This window comes from Merops nubicus, unplaced genomic scaffold (genome assembly GCF_000691845.1).
Source record: "Merops nubicus isolate BGI_N331 unplaced genomic scaffold, ASM69184v1 scaffold8699, whole genome shotgun sequence".
In the NCBI taxonomy this organism is placed as follows: domain Eukaryota; kingdom Metazoa; phylum Chordata; class Aves; order Coraciiformes; family Meropidae; genus Merops; species Merops nubicus.
Window position 1 is genome coordinate 132414 of NW_008630126.1, and position 18755 is coordinate 151168.

At 34.0% G+C, this 18755-nt stretch overlaps 1 protein-coding gene across 1 annotated transcript in view; it reads left to right on the plus strand.

Moving 5' to 3' along the window:
* Nucleotides 1-18755, plus strand: part of SLIT2 (slit homolog 2 (Drosophila)) — a gene marked incomplete at both ends in the record, with an annotated part of 103056 nt that overhangs the window by 66467 nt on the left and 17834 nt on the right. Inside the window, 5 exons of the mRNA XM_008947161.1 lie at nt 922-1085; nt 6125-6249; nt 6379-6476; nt 7922-8061; nt 12116-12142. Of these exons, the coding sequence (XP_008945409.1) occupies nt 922-1085; nt 6125-6249; nt 6379-6476; nt 7922-8061; nt 12116-12142 (554 nt within the window). The remainder of the gene's footprint in view (nt 1-921; nt 1086-6124; nt 6250-6378; nt 6477-7921; nt 8062-12115; nt 12143-18755) is intronic.

Genomic DNA, 18755 nt, shown 5'->3' on the forward strand with positions numbered 1-18755 from the left:
TGTTCTTATACTGCTGTTTGACAGTCTGCACACATCAAGATTATCTGTTCAGAGCTCTATGATTATTTCATTTCTTAAAAGGAATATAAGTACATCTTTATAGACTAGCACAATGCTTCTACCTTCCAAAGTAACTACACAACATACCATTGTTCTCATACTTTTAAGAGTACTTTTATTTTTTAGTAGAGAAATAGAACATTTTAAAAGCTTTTACAGAAATTCATTCTTAAAATCTCTAACTAAATTATTTTTTAATTTAAAAAAGACAAGATTTATTTAAAGAAATGGATTTGCTTTTATAATAAGGCAAGTCTTATGTAACTGCCACAAAGCTAGGAAAATGTAGTTTTATTTACTTATGCAGCGGAGGCCTTTTACAGAACTCTGCACATAGCTGTGAGTTCAGTGGGAGAGCCCCAAAGAGGAAGTAATTAAATCAAATTTGGAAGCTTAGAAACAGATGGTTTGTACCAGCCTGGGAGCCATAAACTGGTAAGGAAAAAATATCAGAGTTGGAACTCTCTGGGGTTGCCCTGGCTACTTCAGGAGAAATACTTTATTCTTGCTAAATTAAATTCCAAGTATCAGTTTCATTCTGGTGATGCAGCTGATCTTGGCCATTACATACCAACACTGAAACAGAGCTAGTTAGTATTAGCTCTCCAAAGTTCACACATAATGCAGCTAAAAATAGCTAAGTTTCTGAAGCAAGGTTACTGCTAAAACTATCACTTCTTGATTTAAAACCCAAAATCCAGATACCTAATGCTCTTGTGGTCATTTTGGTGGAGGGAGAGCAGATTCATTGTGGAAGTTATTTTGATTCGTGGTGGAAGTTTTTTTGACAACCTTTTTTCTGGCTTCTCTTTTGAAAACCATTTAAAATTGTATTGCCTTTTTCTTCTTTGTTGTCCATAGGGCTATTGGAGCAAATCCTCTTTATTGTGATTGTAACATGCAGTGGCTCTCTGACTGGGTAAAATCAGAGTACAAAGAACCTGGTATTGCACGTTGTGCTGGTCCTGGAGAAATGGCAGATAAACTTCTTCTCACAACTCCCTCTAAAAAATTTACTTGCCAAGGTACTGTTGTTGATTTGTCTCTCTGAAGTGTCAATTTGAATGTTTGCAGAGTTGAACTGTGAAATACGAGTCCCATGTGCTCTGAATACATTTATTACTATACCATCTTCACTCAGCCTTCTCATCTTTCCTCCTTATAATTAGGGATGTAGCCATTTGTCCCATTGAGGAACAAATTTATTTTAAAGACTTCAATGCCTATTTTTTTCCAAATGGAGAAAAAAAGGTCTTTCGACTCAAGGTACAGCATTCTTCAGTACATAGATGTACACAGATACTTTGTACTGTCTCAGTCATGAACCACAGTTTAAATATCTACACTTCCTTAGCCAAAGAATGTAATTTTCCCTTGGACTGTTTACAGTAAAACCTTAACACGTTAAAATCATAATGTTAAAAACATAATCCTTGAGTCTGCAATTTACTGAATTAGTATGTCCAGAAAGCTTCCTATGATATTTCAACAGCAAGCACTAAAAATCCCCACAACAGCAACAAAAAAAAAAAAAAAAAAAAAGGATGTGATTACCTCCATAGAGAGATCTCATTCTAAAATGTTGTTATATGGGGAGGTTTCTCAGGGTTTAGACCAAGAATATTTGTCTCCATAGTGGTACCAGTGTTGCTGGCACTTGTATCACAACTTATATTATTGTCTTTAATTCCAAGGTTCTTTTTCTGAACCTTGAAAACACAGAAAGCTGCTGCTGTAGCTTCATTTTTCATGGTTTTTCTCATTTAAAAACACAGAAATCCCCAGATGGAGAAAAAAAAAAATATTTGCTTATACTTGTAAGCTGTTACTAAACTTATAGTTCTTACTGAGGCATCAGATAAATATGATCTTAAGTCTTATAGAAGTAACATTCTCACAGTCTAGGTGATCTTCAAGCCATTTTGACATACTCATCTGTTAACGTTTCTTCAAAGGTCAGCTTAATCCCTCTGTGATTTCTTCCTTAAAAAGGCAATGGGACTTGATCGGAATTTGTCTCATCCGAAGTTGTTCTTTACTGCATGTTCATCCTATTTAGTCTTCTCTCCATAGGCTTTCTGTCAAAAAACCTTTTTTGTAAACAAAAAACACTGGAAACCATCTTATTGCTTTCAATGCCAATGAGTTGTCTTTACCTCCAAGTCCTTGCAATTTTTCAACAAGACATCTGTGAGGTCATGCCAGTGCTAACTGCATATAGCATTCATCTGTTACAAAGCCTCTTGGTCTGACTTTAGACAGGACATTTGCAGGCCAATCTGATCATTTTTGTCTACAAGCATCCACTGAACACTGCAGATAGATACGCTCTTATTACACAGTGTTGTAAGGATATAAATGAAAGAATATTTGCATGGACATGAAGGACATGTTCAGTTATATTCCACTTCTGTCAGTTTTGAAAACTGTATCATCCCTGCCTACAATCATTATTATGTTTCTGTGAGACAACCCAGAAATTATATCTTACTCCCTCTTGCCCATCAGAAAATATCCTTTATATTATTATGCAGGGTAAGAACTGTATTTGTTTCACTTCCAAGAGTGGAGATCTGGTATTATGGATACTTTTGAGAGAGAAAGTAACTTTCCTGCCACTGCCCTATGAAGATGCTCATAATTACAGATTGCAAATCAGCAGCTTTTCAGTGACATGATGGCCCTGTAAGACATTATGTGTCTGTTACTCAAAGATAAGTAATTTTATCTTTTGTTTAAAAATGAACTGCTGAATAGAAAGTAGGAAGATGGTATATTCCTATGAGAACCAAAATGTTAAACTATGAGTGAGAGGACTGCTTTCAGAATATCTGTTGATGGTCTGCTATTGCATATATTATGTTTACAGGAAAAGAGCAGTGTGTAATTCCCTCTTATCAGTATGTATGGATTCAACTGAAAGTGAAATGGGTGCTTGAATTTTGCTTACATAATTAATAGTTCCCAGTGAAAATTAGCATTTTAAAATGAAGTCTCATCTCAGTTGTAAAGCTCCATAAAAATCACTGTACCTTGCTCTAATTTTATGAATTCTTTTACTCCAGGAATCATCCCTTAGCATTTTCTTCTTTCAGTTGTTTTTCAACGTTTATGAGTGGTTTTTTGTTTTTTTTTTAATGTGGCCTCTAACAGATTCTCAATCTTTTACTTTTACCCCTTTACCATCCATGCCCTGCTTCTAGAGATTCCAGGGCCTTGTGGTTTTCTGGTACCAGGTAAGGTTATAAAGTAGATCTGGAATGGGTGATGTGATTAAGAACAGACCTTCTGACCTTCCTTTTGTGTACCTCAAGCAAACTTCTTTCCTAAGTCATGCATGTTTACTGTTTGTTTTCCCCTTTGATGAATTTACAGCTGACTTTTCATGGCGTATCATTTAACACATTGTATGAACAGTTCTGTTATTCTAAAAGCCTTGGTTTGAGGTCTGAAAATTATCTAACTGAAATGGTTGTTTTCCACTGTACTGTACTGAATTCAATGATTTCATTAGCAGCTTTAGTATAAGTGAAACAGTGTAGATACTGATTTTTCAGGCCATACCCAAGGGAGAATGAGAGTCAAAAAATGTCAGAACTCAGAGTTTTTCTTGCAACAGGTTTCTGTAGAAGCTGTTTTTGAAAGGGTTTATGTCATGTTTTTCTTCAAACATGTTAGACAGCTACTATTATCTGTCTGTCAATAAAATTCAGTTTTCACTCATTGCAAAAGAATACTGCTTATTTTTTCCTTTAAGGATTTTTTTTTCCATTTAGGGCTTATTAAAGAATATATATATCTACTATACGAAAACCTAATCAATAAGTTATGAACACAAATCTTTCTCAAATACAAGTCTTGTAACACATGCAGGCAGAAAGAGGAAAGGAACAGTATAGTGCAAATGAAAATAGGTTCCAGAACTGCCTTTCCATTAGATTTCAGTCAAAATATCTGAAAGATTTGAATTTTTTGATGTTACAACTGAAGAATGATAAATCAAAATGTTATTTTTTACTGGATACTACATACATAACAGTTAGAAATAAATGCTTACAGCACAAAATCTGATACAATGGTGTTTACTATTTTGTTGAGACTTAGGTTCCAACTTTCTGACTTTGTTTTGGAAGTGAAATTTAGATTGCTAATCCATTTGTAACAATAACCTTAGTTACTGGATTTTTTTTTTTCATTCATGCCAAGTAAGGATCATTTTACTGCATGAAAAGTAGAAAAGAGGATATGATGTCCAGAATAAGCAGTTGAGGAAAGGAAGCAACTTCCAGGCTACAGCACAGCATTACAATTTTTTATTTAAGTACATGTCTCTTGCACTTTATTTTTTTCACAGAACCTCTTTATGTACCCTACCAATAACGAACAACAGTCTAGAGTACATAAACAGGACTTTCTAGATGTAGTTCTATGGGTTTTTTTTTTCACCTATCCTACCTCTACTGTTTGCTAGTCTAACAAACTTTAAACAGATATAGATTTCTCTTTCAAAAGAAGGTAATGAAGACAAGAATAGTCAATGATCCATATAGATTGTGGCTTTGGCAATAAGCATTTTATCACAGATTACTGTGTTCATCCATTTGGATTTGCTTGCAAGCTGTGACACAGGAGGATACCAGCAACTGCAGATTTTTAAAAAACTTAATAAAAGTCAACCTCTCCTTGTCAAACACCCCTTACTGAATCCTTGTAATCACATGGCTTCCTTCCATGCCAGCTCATTTACAATGACTTATCTGAGATTAATTTTGCAGAGAAAAATAAGTAAAAAGAAAGTTAAGAAACCTAAGTTTAAAAAAAATCCAAAGCACCATATCTCAGTGAAAATGCCCTCTTAGCTTGGAAAAATTTGCAATCCTGCTCATTTTGAGTAAAATCTGTTATGGAGCAGTCAGGCAGTTCCACCACTTCCACCAGTAGGTCTCAAGAGTTTGGGCTTTGTGTGTAGTTAGAAGAAATAACTGGTTATTCCTTAAAATGTACAAATCAGCTATGGGTAACTGAATTTTTTTTCACAGATGAATTTTGAAATCAAGCTGGAAATAGTAGAGAATGTATGATTGTTCTCTTAATAGGCATTTGGCCAGGTCACACAATTTCTCTTACAGTATTCATTTTTTTTTCTGCCACAAAGTATATGGAAATGAATCATTTTTTATACACATGTGATTTCTATTTTTCAACTAATAACCAGTCATTGTTTTGGTTGTTTGACAAAATAAAATTTAAAAAAAAAATTAAAAAAATAAAAATCGGTAGTTTCTAACTTGAAAATTCACTATGAAAAGGCTATATGACAATCATAAACCAACAGAAAAATAAATAAACATCTAAAAAAACTTTATATAGAATGGATAGGAATTATGTAGGCCAAAGCTCTAAGCCTGGCTTCTGAAACTTACGATACTGGCAATATTCATTTCTGAATCCTGTCATCATAATCATTACTATAAGAAACTAGACTGCAAGCATGGATCACAGCACTCATTTGCACATAGATTCATGGTACAGTTTGCATTATTTGTTAGCTCAACTAGTGCAGTAATGCACAGAACTATGGCTGACTGCATGAGGGAGCAAGGCACAATATAGAGCTATTTACAGTGAGATAGTTTGTACAATGCAATTTACATTACAGTTCACAGATCTTCAACCAGTTTACAGGTCATTGCAAACTGTGGTAGCCCTTTTCCTCATAGATAACTTTTACCCTGTAAAGGTGACAAAAGCTGAAATTCTATTCTTCATTTTGGTAATACAAAGGGAGGGTGATTATCATGGATCAGAAATGTACAGATTTCAGAGAATGGGGATATGGGTTGGCTTCCTCTTTTAGAAAAGAAAAGCGATTATTAAACAAGAAATGCAACTCCAAATTTATTTGGTAATTAAAAAAGAATTGACAGTCTAGCAGTCCATTCGTGTAGAAACGTTGTAAAGTCTAAAAAATAAATTCCATTTTAAAATTTAAAGCAATATGGCAGAGCTGTCAAATATAAATTAACAGTTGTTTGTTTCTGACTATCCAATTTGTGTCTTTAAGGGCCTGTGGATGTTAATATTCTCGCTAAGTGTAATCCCTGCTTATCAAATCCATGTAAAAATGATGGAACCTGCAACAATGATCCAGTTGACTTCTATAGATGTACTTGCCCATATGGTTTCAAGGTAAGTACTCAAGAAGAAAAAGCTTACCTAAATGTAAACTTCTCCTTAAAAACCCTAAAGTTTTATTTGGCTCCCATCCACTAGTGTCTCTATTTTCTTCTTAAATTATAATTATTGTTCCCTGCATAGGGTCAAGACTGTGATATTCCCATTCATGCTTGCATTAGTAACCCATGCCACCACGGCGGAACTTGCCATTTGAAAGAAGGAGAAAAAGATGGTTTCTGGTAGGTTGGTTTTAATTGTAATAACAGGATGGAACACTACTGAGTTCTATACACTGAAATAATTTTGGTGTTAATCTTTGGGTTTTCCGTGTTTGCTGGTAAGTGCACTACAAAGGCAGATTTTCAGTGCTTCTGAAGTTTTCAGAACATGTTGCTGTCCTTGGAAAGCTTCTAAAGCTTTGAAACTGTTAAAAACAATAACAAATGATTGTGATTAGTTGAGGCACATCGGGTCAAGGCAACACAGTATTGACTCCATTATGCTAATTAATAGCTAGCTAGATCCCTGCTGAAAAAAATCTCACAATTCATCTGTTGTCGTGTATATTACTTCAACAGACAGCATGTAAATGATAAAATGTAAACCCCAGTGAAACAGAAAATTAATGATTCATTTGAAACTCACTATGCCAGCAGATAAACATGCTGTGAGCATTTTTAATCTTGAGTTATTTAATCACACAGTACAATTACTCCAGATGTACTTCATGAATTATGAAATAAAGTTTTTAGCATTCTTATGTGAAATTATTAGCCATTTAATAATCTACACCTCAAGCTTGTTAGAAGTGACACTTCAAAAAGATAGAATTCATTATCCTGCAATTCATTATGACATTATTCTTATTTTTTAATCCAAATTCTGCCTAAAGATTAAGTAGTTTTCTGTTAAAATTTAAGTGTATACATCTTAATACTGTGCCTGTAGAATTTAAAGTGACATAGTCATGTCTCAGCATTTGACATTTTCAATTTATTTGCTTAAACAATCCATGTTTTGGAAATCAAAGCAATCTCCTAATGAAAGCTGCAGAAATTATAGGTAGTGCATATTACAGGAAAATATATGTGTAGTCATGTTTGCGTGATCTTTTACATTCACTACCTTCTTTGATAAATTTGTTTTGTATAAACAAAACAAAAAAAAATACTACTTTGAAAAGTTTATACAGGCTTTGGTTATGTACATGTACGTTTGTTGCGTGAACATTAAACAGAGTTTTATAATGGTGCATGTAAACAAATAATAATGCAATACTACTACTACTATGTACTAATTCCTGATTCCACAGTCTTTTAAATGTTTAACTTTAAAAAAAACTTAAAAATCCTTGAAATCATTAAAAGAGGATTATTTTCCATAAGAAATATATTTGAATCTTACAATATAAACATAGCTTGCTTTTCAAAAGGATTGTACAGTGATTTATTTCAAGAAGCTACTTAAAATAAAGATCAAGGCATGAATTTAGAAGATTTTTTTCTCCTATTTAAAATATGAAAAATATTTTGTCAATTTTAATTATATGGGGTTTTATAGCTTATATCAACCACAGTCCTTTATGGGATAGTGGTTATGAATTATTGTACCTATTAATTACAGAGCTTCTTATCTGATCGCCCCAGCTAAAATGTCCATGGTTAGGTTTTTTTCTGTTTTACAGGTGCACTTGTGCAGATGGATTTGAAGGTGAAAACTGTGAAGTAAATGTTGATGACTGTGAAGACAATGACTGTGAAAATAATTCTACTTGTGTGGATGGAATTAATAACTATACTTGCCTTTGTCCACCTGAATATACAGGTAGGAGTATAAGAGAAAGTACAGGTAATTCAAGAATTCCTAGCAAGCACAACAGTAATGTTTTTCAGTTTGTAGGTGAATTAGTAGTTGCTCTGAAAACTGACTTAAAGTCATGTTTCACTCCATATTTTTCTCCTGTGTTGTTTGTAGTCAAAAGCAGACATAATACCCACTCATTAATTCCTTTGTTAGCTTTGAAATTACAGCGTTTTGATATTTAAAAGATCATTCAAAACAAAAAAACTACTGTTTACCTAACCCAGATACCCCAATGAAGAACCACTGTAGCAGTAGAAATTTGTAAAATACTCTGCTTTTATCCTGTATATCATGTTACTAACAAGGCAGAAAAGGATTTGTCAATGCCAGTAGGGAGAACTGAATTTGACACCCCGCGATACTGTCCTGCCCTCCGTTAGAAGCATTAACACAGAAATGCAGGGTGTGATGTTTTCTATTTTAGCACCAAAAATAATAAAAAAATAAATAAATAAATAGAGAGTCTCTACGTACTGTTTTCTACAGGTTGGCACCAAGGCCAAAGTATTGCCCAGTGTTTAAGACAGAGGGTCTCTTGCTTGCTGTTGTCATATCTGTGAGAACGTAGAATAGTTAAACCAGCAACATCAAGAACAAGAAGTAGAATCTCTTGTCTACAATAACCTGTTTTATAGCTTTTCTAACTAGACAGATCTATTTTCTGCCAGCTAGTTGACCACTAGGAGAACATGGAGCTTAAATTCACAAAACCATGATCTGAAATGCATAAAAAAGAAGTGTAAAATGCATACATATGGATATGTACTATAGCTTGGGAATTAATTCTACTCGGTCATCCTGTATCTTTAATCAATCAGTCAAATTTGAGCTCTTGAAAACTGGGAAGAGAGGTGAATTCCTGAATTAATTTTATTTATTGAAAACATGACTCTTTTTTAATCCAAGATGTTTCCATCATTAGTTCCAGAACCTATTGGATTGCTCAAATATTTTAGGGTGTTCAAATTTGAAGTTATTATTTAAATCCTGGAAACCCACAGTGTGTGAAGATGATAGAACACAAGTATTAGAGATACAACTTCATAATCTACTCTATGTATTCATCAAGTACTTATGTGGGGTAAATGTTTGGTATAAATTTCCCATACAGAATACAATACCTACAGCAAAACAAGTTAAAAGTGTAAGTAAGGTAATTTAATAGTAAGCAAACTAAGGTATTTAATAGTAAGCAAATAAATGGTCCACATCTGGAAGAACAGGTATCTTTGCTTAGACAAAATACTGTTTTGCCAAGTCCTGGCATCTTAATACCTAAGAGCAATTGACAGTTCAAGCCTTAGAAACAAATAGCAGGTAGCAGCATCTTTAAATAGAGACAGATGTTTGCTATTTTTCCTACAACTAATATGTCAGATACATGTGAGTCAAGCTCCCCTGGGTTCAGTTGCTCTCTCCTTTAAAAATGGGATCAGATATTCTGTTGTGTAGGCTGGAAGAAAGCAAACCAGTCACATCAGTCTGGTACTCCTGTTCAGCGGCTGCATGCTAAGGGATTTCATGTATCAATTAGATAATAGACAATTCATTTGCAAATGCATTCCTTACCTGCAGCTTTGCAGGAGTTTTTACATGTGTCATTCATTTCTCCATTTTCATCATTGCTCTAGGTGCATTTAACTGCTAGACTTGCTAGCTCGCTGTATTCACAGAAAGGACTGCTTTGTATTAAATTTCTATGGAGTGGACACAAAGGCTTGCTTATAAGTGTTAAAACTATAGCCTAAAACTTTGATGAAGTGTGCCTGTTGCATTTCTGTGGTATTGCAATTGAAACATACATTTTGCATTTACAATTGAAACAGAAATTGTAGCATTCCTCTATACATCTGTATGGTTAGAGCAAAAAGGGGAGCATAAACATTGGTAACATTTTATGTGCTTGTATTGCAGTTGTGCTTCTTTAGTCAAAATACAAAAAAGTCTATTTTTAAATTTGATTCATAATAGTGAATAATTCTAAAAGGAAAACACTATGAGTTTAGGTGGCAAGTGTTTTTGTTTGCTACTTGTAATTATTTCAGAAAAAAGAGATTTACAGATGCAATGCCTACTCAGAATTGCGACTGAATTCAGTAGGGCATGTAAATGAGAATCTTCTCACCGTCTCTAAAATAACTCTAAACAATCTCCTTGTAACCAGTAGTTTCAGCTGTTCTGTTCTTTATAAAATGTTGAGAACTTACACTCTCTCATCAGATTTTTTTTTTTTTTAACACCTTATCAAAACCTAAGATACATGTATTTTTTTAAACATACAATACCAGAGCCTCAACTCATTTTATGGATAAGCTGGGCAAACATCGTAGCAAAAGTTCAGGCTTTTCATTCCACAGGATATCGTACAGAATTCTACAGTATACTGTCTTACAGACCACATGAGGATAGGACACAATGTGTGAGATCCTAAGTAATTTTTGAGATTAATTTTATGGGGAAAATAGGAAATGTTTTACAAGCCAAGAAGTCTTCATGTCCATTGTCCTTGGTGTGGCATAATACCTAGCCTTCAGTGTTAAGAATTAGGCTGATGTTACTCTGGATATGTCATGATCTAGAAATGGTAGTGTTCAGAGTATGAAGTAATCTTACCATTGTCTCAAGTGTGTATGAGGTACCAAATTATTTGTAGGATACTTTTATTCTCGGGCCTATAGCCTGATTTTAAAGATAAATAACAGAATCCCTGCCCTGTATGGATACAGCAATTTGCATGAAGAACGTGGTAAACATTTTTATTTTGGTGTCTAACAGGTTAAAATCAGCTATGCATATTGCTGATATTTTTTTTATGAAAGGTATTTTTCACTAAATGAATTCACGTACTAGCTGCAAAAAAGTAGGTTAGCTATCAGGAAAAGAGGCTATATATTCAGTAGGTAAAAATATTTTTAAATACAGAGTTACTTGTATCTGTCTCAGAAACTCCCTGGACTGTAGGTTGCTGGAGCCTGGGAGTATATACATACCAGGAAAATACCACTGTAGGCTTCTCCTGTTCTCTTTTAGTTCTGTTGTCAATGCTTCAGATTGTCTGTGCTCAAGATGTCACAGCATATATGTACTGAATGTGTAAGTGCAACAGCCCAGAATATTTTTCTGGGTGAATGATTACCTGCAAATACAGACCACATTTCAGCAGCGTAAGAAAAAAGTCAGCTGAAACCTGCTAGTATGAAATGTAAATCATTCGGCTTTGAAGTTTTATTTCTTTGGGAGGGCCTGTTAGAATCTCAGATTAACTCTGAAAATACATACAAATACTACCAAAAAAAAAAAAATTTAAAGAACGTTGCAGTGCAAAACCAGTTACTTTTTGATTTTTCTAACAATCTCTTAAAACTGACACTTCTCAAGTACATGGTGTTGATTTAGAGACAAGCAATTAAAAAAGCTTGTTATGTTGTTGCTTAAGAATTAGGAATCTGTTTTCCTCTGCCTGTCTCATAATTACCTCCACTGTGACAGGTGGAATGACAACGAATGGTATTTGCACTATCCTATGAGCTTTCTTAACATCACAGACTATAAATATGAAACAACAATAATCAAGTGGAATCAGCAGATACTCAGGGTGTCTGATGAAACCTTGAAAAATAAAACATTTAATATACCTCACTATATCCTGCACTCTTTAACCTCGCTATTCTCTTAACATTATCATCTCCTTTTTTTTTAATCTGAGTCTAGTAAACTTCAAGTCATTTTATGTACATTCTATAGATTACAGATGATCATTTCTCTTGTTCATTATCATCAGTCATTAGATCACAGACCTAACTGATCCAGAAGTAAAAGCTTTCTTATGCCAGCAGTGGCATGTACTTCTTACCTTTTCTGTTTGTTTTGCTCTGCTGTAGGTGAGACTCTGAAGCTTACTTCATTTTGCTATATCAACCTCTCTGCTGCTATAGTTGTGCATTAGCTTAATGTGCTATGCTGTTGTATTACAATGTAAAAAGTCTCTTGTCTCTTCTGTCTTTGTCACTGCAAGCTGCTAATCTGAATGAAGTGGAAAAAGGTCAGTTGTGTTTTAAGCCTATTTTCACTTACTTTTGTTTCTCACTTTCCTTTCCTTAAAGGTGCATGGATTTCAGTTCTTACAAATGCAAATAAGTCATATATAGATGTAATTTAGAAAGCTCACTGCAAGTCTTCAAATTAGGCACTTAGTTCTTGCTGTGAATATATGTCAAAAGAATTTTGTTGAAGCCAGGTTGCTGTGCAGGAGTATTTTAATACTCCCTTCATTGTCTTTTTTTTTTCAGATGTATTAAAAATTTGTGCATCTACTGATAGCTTTAACAAAAAAAGTTTATATAGTGATCTTCTGAAGTCTTTATTCTCATTACCTTAAAGGCATACTTTGGTTCTGTTCTAATGTATTCTCTGTTTTATAGCTCTCTTTTGCTTTAATTTCTTCGTTAGATTATGGTACTAGAAAATATGCTGGAGCATAAAATGGCAATCTTCTTGCTCAGTATTTCTGTGGCCTTTTTTTGTGCTGTCAATATCTAAAGAAACTGAAAAGACCACATTAAGCTGAGGCTATGGTACAAGAAAGGTAATACGGTAGAGATTTATGACACTAACTTTGGGTGTTCCTGATTTTTATTTTTTTTTAAGTTTCTGCCTAACATGTACCTCACTAAACAGAGACAAACCATCTTCTGTACAATCTGATCATCTGTCCAATCTGGGAGCTAACAAAATGAGTAATGACATATTTATGAAGTTACATATTTAGTTTTAAAAGCAAATTAATCATCTTGTAGTGTATTTGCCATTAATTTCATTTGATAAATATATTGCACAGTGTATGAAGCAGTATAATATTTCACTAGTAATAAAAACATGTTCATTATCCATGAAAAAACCATGTTAAGCAAGGCTGCAATTATGCCCTCTATGTTGATTAATTTAGATATCTGATGAATAATTCTTACAACTTAAACACAGAGTCTAAATTTTCGCTGTGACTGATGGAAAGAACAAGACATTTCCAGGAAGAGATTCCAGCCATGTGTTCTATGCTCAAAGCTGTATTCCATTTAGAGATGTTACTGTATTTGCATTTTATGATTCCTTATCTGGACAGCAAAGATATCCTCCTGGTTTTCTTTCCCTTTGTCACTTCCTGAGTTATTTTTTCTATGCTGGTCTGTTAATATCCCAGTATGAAACTGGTTGATTTAATAACAGAGTACTTGTCCCTAGAAAAAACAGGAAAAGTGCAAGCTCAGTATAAATATATATAAAAGGTGAGTTCTTTGTTATTCTTGTTTTTAATTAAAAAACAAACAAACAAAAAGGCAGATCACAATTACTAGTTCAACATCTGTGATTGTCAGATAAATTTTTTCTTTGTTACTGATTCCTAGTAGTGTAAATTATAGAATTTTAGGATTTACTTCTGAAAATACAAAGAAAAACTTAATTTCTGTGTTCGTGAAAAATAGTTTTTCAAATGGAATGTAAAGGGAAGATGCTACTTTGAAGAGACTCAGGTCTCCCTTTCAAGTTGAGGCAGCTGTTACCTGTGCATACTTAGGCTTGGTGATAGCTTAAATGTCTTTAAAAGTGATTAAAGGTAGAAAGGCAATGAATCCTAAACAGAACTGTAATCACTGTACATGTATTACACAAGTCTGAACTATAACATATTAAAATTACTGATTATATCAAGAACAAATTCCTCACAAACAAATTATCAAACACCCAGGGGATGTGAACTAAGTTCAGCATCAAAATTAAGCAGATGTGTAGTGATACATACTTGTATTAGCTTAACAGCTGAACATGAAAGTTATTAATGGTCTATAAGTTGCCTGGAGGATCAGTCAATTTTATCATGCCAGATATCTTTTGAATTGTGACACTAGTAGGAAAAGAAGAAATCTCAGTTTGGGGAAGCCCTAGACACAAACATGTATGTATTTTCATATTTTCAAAACTTGATTACATAGTGTTCTTGCTACTACAGTAAAAGAGATGTTGCTACCTTCAATTCACACCTGCCTAAAATTAAGCATGCAAGTCATCAGATGGAAATCAGGTCATATCAAACTTGATAAAAAGTTTATTTCATTAAATCAGAGTCATAATCCTCATTCTTGCAAGAACTACACAAGTGTTACAGTTTCTTAGACTATAAAGGTACCTTTAGTACTCTTGCTTTTCATCACTCGTAAAATTTTCTGTTTCATCTAGTTTAACATACTTCAAATGACTAGTTTGTATTAAAAGCTGGAGTATTAATGTTACTGCATTTTCATAAACAGGGAATATACATGATATCCTTAGCAAGCTGAGCTACCTGCTACTAGTTTGATCACTGTCATTACTGATTCTGGTCTATGATCCATCCTTTTTTTTTCTTAAAGTTTACCTGCCTTAAATTTACTATTTCATTGCTGCCAAACATCCTATGTAAACCAATTAGAAATGTTAAACTAAATAATCCCTATTTTACACTGAGCTCCACAAGCATGGTGCATAGATGAACAGAGTTAAGCAACAGTGAAAAATATAAACAGTCTAGAAATTAATTGGATGTAGAATTTGACTTTAAAATTCAATTTCAAAAAAATGTTCAGATATGTGGTTATAAACTGCATCCTGCTGTGCCCATGAACTTTTCTTAATTGTAAGCAACATTGTCCCTCATATAGTAAATGTTTTTATTTATCTTTTCTGAATAATGAGCTCAAGACTTTAAATACATTGTTGTCTATTGTTCATCAAATTCAGGGCTTCATAAAAATGCACCATTACAGCACTATTTAACAAACTTGTTTTCCAACCCCTTCTACAATCTATTGGCTGTTTGAGTCAAAAGCAATTAAACGAAGACCTCCAGTCAAAGACTCGGCTAATAATGACTAATTGATAAAACCTAAATACTGCAGAAGTTGATGCACAATATATTGCAACCAAGCTCAGAAGCTGCAATGGACATATAAGTATGTACATAAAATCCTGCTCTTGTAGCAGTTAACAGTAACTCTGTAATATGTATTTGTTATTCTGCCTTTGGAACAGTGAATAAGTCTTCTAGCAAAAACTTGATTTTGATAATTAAAACTGATTATTTCTTTTGCATTGTCTCTAGCTTTTGTTCTAGTATTCTACTCAGGTTTGCTAATGCACTAGTTTAAGCTTGTTTTTTCAGTAAGCTTGCCTGTAATAAGCAATGTGTGATAATATGCAGAAGCCCATGTACATTTTATTATTCAGAAATACAGTGGCTAACATCACTTTGACTGTATTTTGAATTTATTGTCCAAGTATTCAAAATAAGAATGATGTAAATCCTTTTTCACCTTATTGTATTGTTCCTCATTATTTGGTACTCTAGTTGTATTTATATATTTGAAAATCCAGAGTTAAGGGTCTGCTCAGCCTTGAGAAAAGATTTATGGGAGACTTTATCGTCATGTTCCAATATTTAAACAGTGGCTACAAAGAGATGAAGATTCCCTTTCTACAAGGAGTCACATGGAATAGATGAGGGGTAATGGGTACAAGTTACTCCTTGGAAGATTCCAATTGCATACAAGAGGAAAATTTTTCACAATGAGAACAATTAGCCATTGGAATAATCTCTCCAGGGAAGTGGTGGATTCCCCAACAGTGGACGCTTTTATGATTTGGCTGGACAGGGTGCTGGGCCATCATGTCTCAACTGTGCTTTGCCAAGACAGGTTGGACCAGATGATCCTTGAGGTTTCTTCCTCATTCTATGGTATTATGATTCAGTTTTTCTGTGATTTATAATCTCATCAAATCATAAGGGTAAATTAACATACACAGAGGAAACACAATCTGACCTGTGACTCTAGAAAACTTAAAACTTTGGTTAATTAATCAAGGATTGCACAAAATTCATCATCAGTATATAGTAGCATTGTCTGGCTGTTTTAAGTCTGCGTCATCATCTATTATCTAGCTGCAAAATCTCAATAAATGTTACACACCTTGGAGGATTGTGTTCATTTGGACTGTGCCAACCATGCAGAGTTCTGCTGGTTGCAATGCTACTCCATACCAGAAAACAGACTCTTTAGATTTAATTAGGCAAGATGTCCTATTAAAAGAGTTATTGCTGGTTCTAATTAAACTTTGGAAGCTTTTCATAGGATTTTTGACACTTTATACACTACTAATTTTTAAACAAACCAGTCTGTTGCTTATTTCCCTACATACAGAAATGTTCCCATCTTTCAAAGCCATAATTACTTAGCCAAGCTCTTACAGAAGCCTCAGTTACAATATTATTAGATGAATATAAGAATGTACACATACGTTGGTATCAAGCTTCCTTGGATTGAGGCATTTGTTTCACAGTCTTTTCTCATTATATAGAAATATGGTTTTTAAAACATTTTATTATCCTTCCCAAATCAGGGAACTCTCCAAGGTTTTCTTTCAGTAAAACCAAGGAGCCTAACTTGGTAAATCTGATATTTCCTTCAATGAGTGTTTCACTTTCATCACTATCTTTTCATTTCAACAAAATTACTTTCTCACCTTCACCTTGTCTCAGTTAAATCCTGCATAACACATTGGTTATTCAGTACGCTAAAAGAAATGTTGCTTTACCAGGAAACCATTCTTCAGTGGTTCAGATTCCATGTCATATATTTTTACTTACCTTTTCTATTGACTTTTTCATGAACAGCTATATTTTGGTTATGGGAACACGCCATTCATAAGTCTGTTAGAACTACAAAAGAGAAGACCTCATAACTGAGGTTTTGTTTGTTTGTTTGTTTCCTGGTATTTATATTTTCATTCAGAAATTCAGTATCTGATGTATGTATTTTAGATTCCATCTTGAATTTTTCCTATTTTTCTTTTTACTGATCCTGTGTGCAAGTCTGTCATGAATGCTATTTTTTCTTTATAATGAAAGTTTGTTCTTTACATAAAACTGACTTTTTTGTTCATAGGGTCTTTTTACATTATAATTTCACTACATGGACCGCCATGTTTACCATATCCTTTCCTTGATTCTTGTTCCTTTCCTAGGCTACTTTCTAGCAGGCTGTTTAACTGAAAGCTCCCTCCAGTGGCACGATTCTGACTTATTTCACAGTACATAAAATTTGCAAATGCAAAGGGAAACTTTCCTTCCTTTCATGCTGGCACAACACAAAAAGTCCTGTCTTTTAAAGACAAGTGGGTTTTTGAATCATTGTTTCTCTTCTTTTTCAGTCTGTGAACTTTTCCACAGAGTAGTTGGATCAAAGTCTGACCATAATCTCAAAAATACCTGATGATATTTGCAAGCCATCTGGCTGCAGTAGGCCTGGTAGTGTAATATTGATCATACGACTTGAAGTGGGCATTCTTCAAAACTGTAAGCCTGCTTCAGAGTTAAAGTTTGACCCTCAGTCTCTATGCAGAATTCACAGCTATAACTTGGGAATTAAGAATTTTCAAGTGCTCCCGAGCTTTTCATGAGATGATTCAGCCTTCAGCATAGTTCAGAAGATATTTGGGCCATTGCCTCATGACCACTAAAATGCAGTGTGCTCTAAGAAATTATGTATTTTATAAGTACCTGGACTGGGGAATTTTAAAAATAGGCAGGCTTAGACACTATTCAGTAAAGCTATTTGCCACACAAGAAATTTCAGAGGTCTGTGCCAGTAATAATCTAAGCCATGGCCCAATTACTATCGTGAAGCAAAATCAATGCCAGTTCAGTAAAATTGATAGCAACGGTGACGTTGCTTGCTCCTATTATGCCAGTCCTAGTTTGCCTTTTTCTAGGTATTTGGGGAGTTTCCAGTGAACTCTTACTGAGAATCTGTGTAGAGATAGCAAACCTCCAGCCCTGCTTGAAATACAGCTTCAATATGGCACTTTCTGATGTTGCTGATACATTACTAAAATTAATAACCTTGGGAATGTTTAGACATGTTTTTGTTAGTCTTGTAAGTACTGAACAGATATATTTTTATTATTTGTGAGATGTCATATTTTGCAGTTCTGCATGTAATTTACTACAGAATATATGGCATAATGTTTCTCTGTGTGTATATTTATGCATATATACACACATATACACAGGCACATACACACATTTATAAGCCATAGGAATGTGTGCAAACTAGGTTAAAAAAACAATGATTTTTGCTTATTCAGCTCCATGTTCTGAAAACATAAATTCTCTGTTCTCATATTTATCTCTCACTCTTAAACATTGCTGGCCTTTAAACAGATTTCATCTATTACAACAGATTCTGCAATTTGACTAAATGCTATGTGAAGAATTACTTCCTCATATACATATTTGTTTGAACAAAACCCTTTGAAAAGAGAAAGAGATCTGGGTTTTGTTTGATGTATTGTGGGATGCAAAGAATCCTTGGTATTTCAGGATTCTTTGTGCACTGACCTAGTCATAACAGTTGCACATTTCCAGACTAATATGTCCATTGAGTGTTTGAAGAGGCTTTGAGGATAGAATTAAAACCCTTTAGTCAACTTCAGTGGGCTGCATTGTATCTTCATTCAATTTCCTACATCCAATGACTAAGTCACACCATTACTGACAGTTTTTCTGAGGACTTTTAAAAAGCCTGTGCTTGAGGAATATTTCCCTTTTTTTTGGCTTTTGTAGGGAA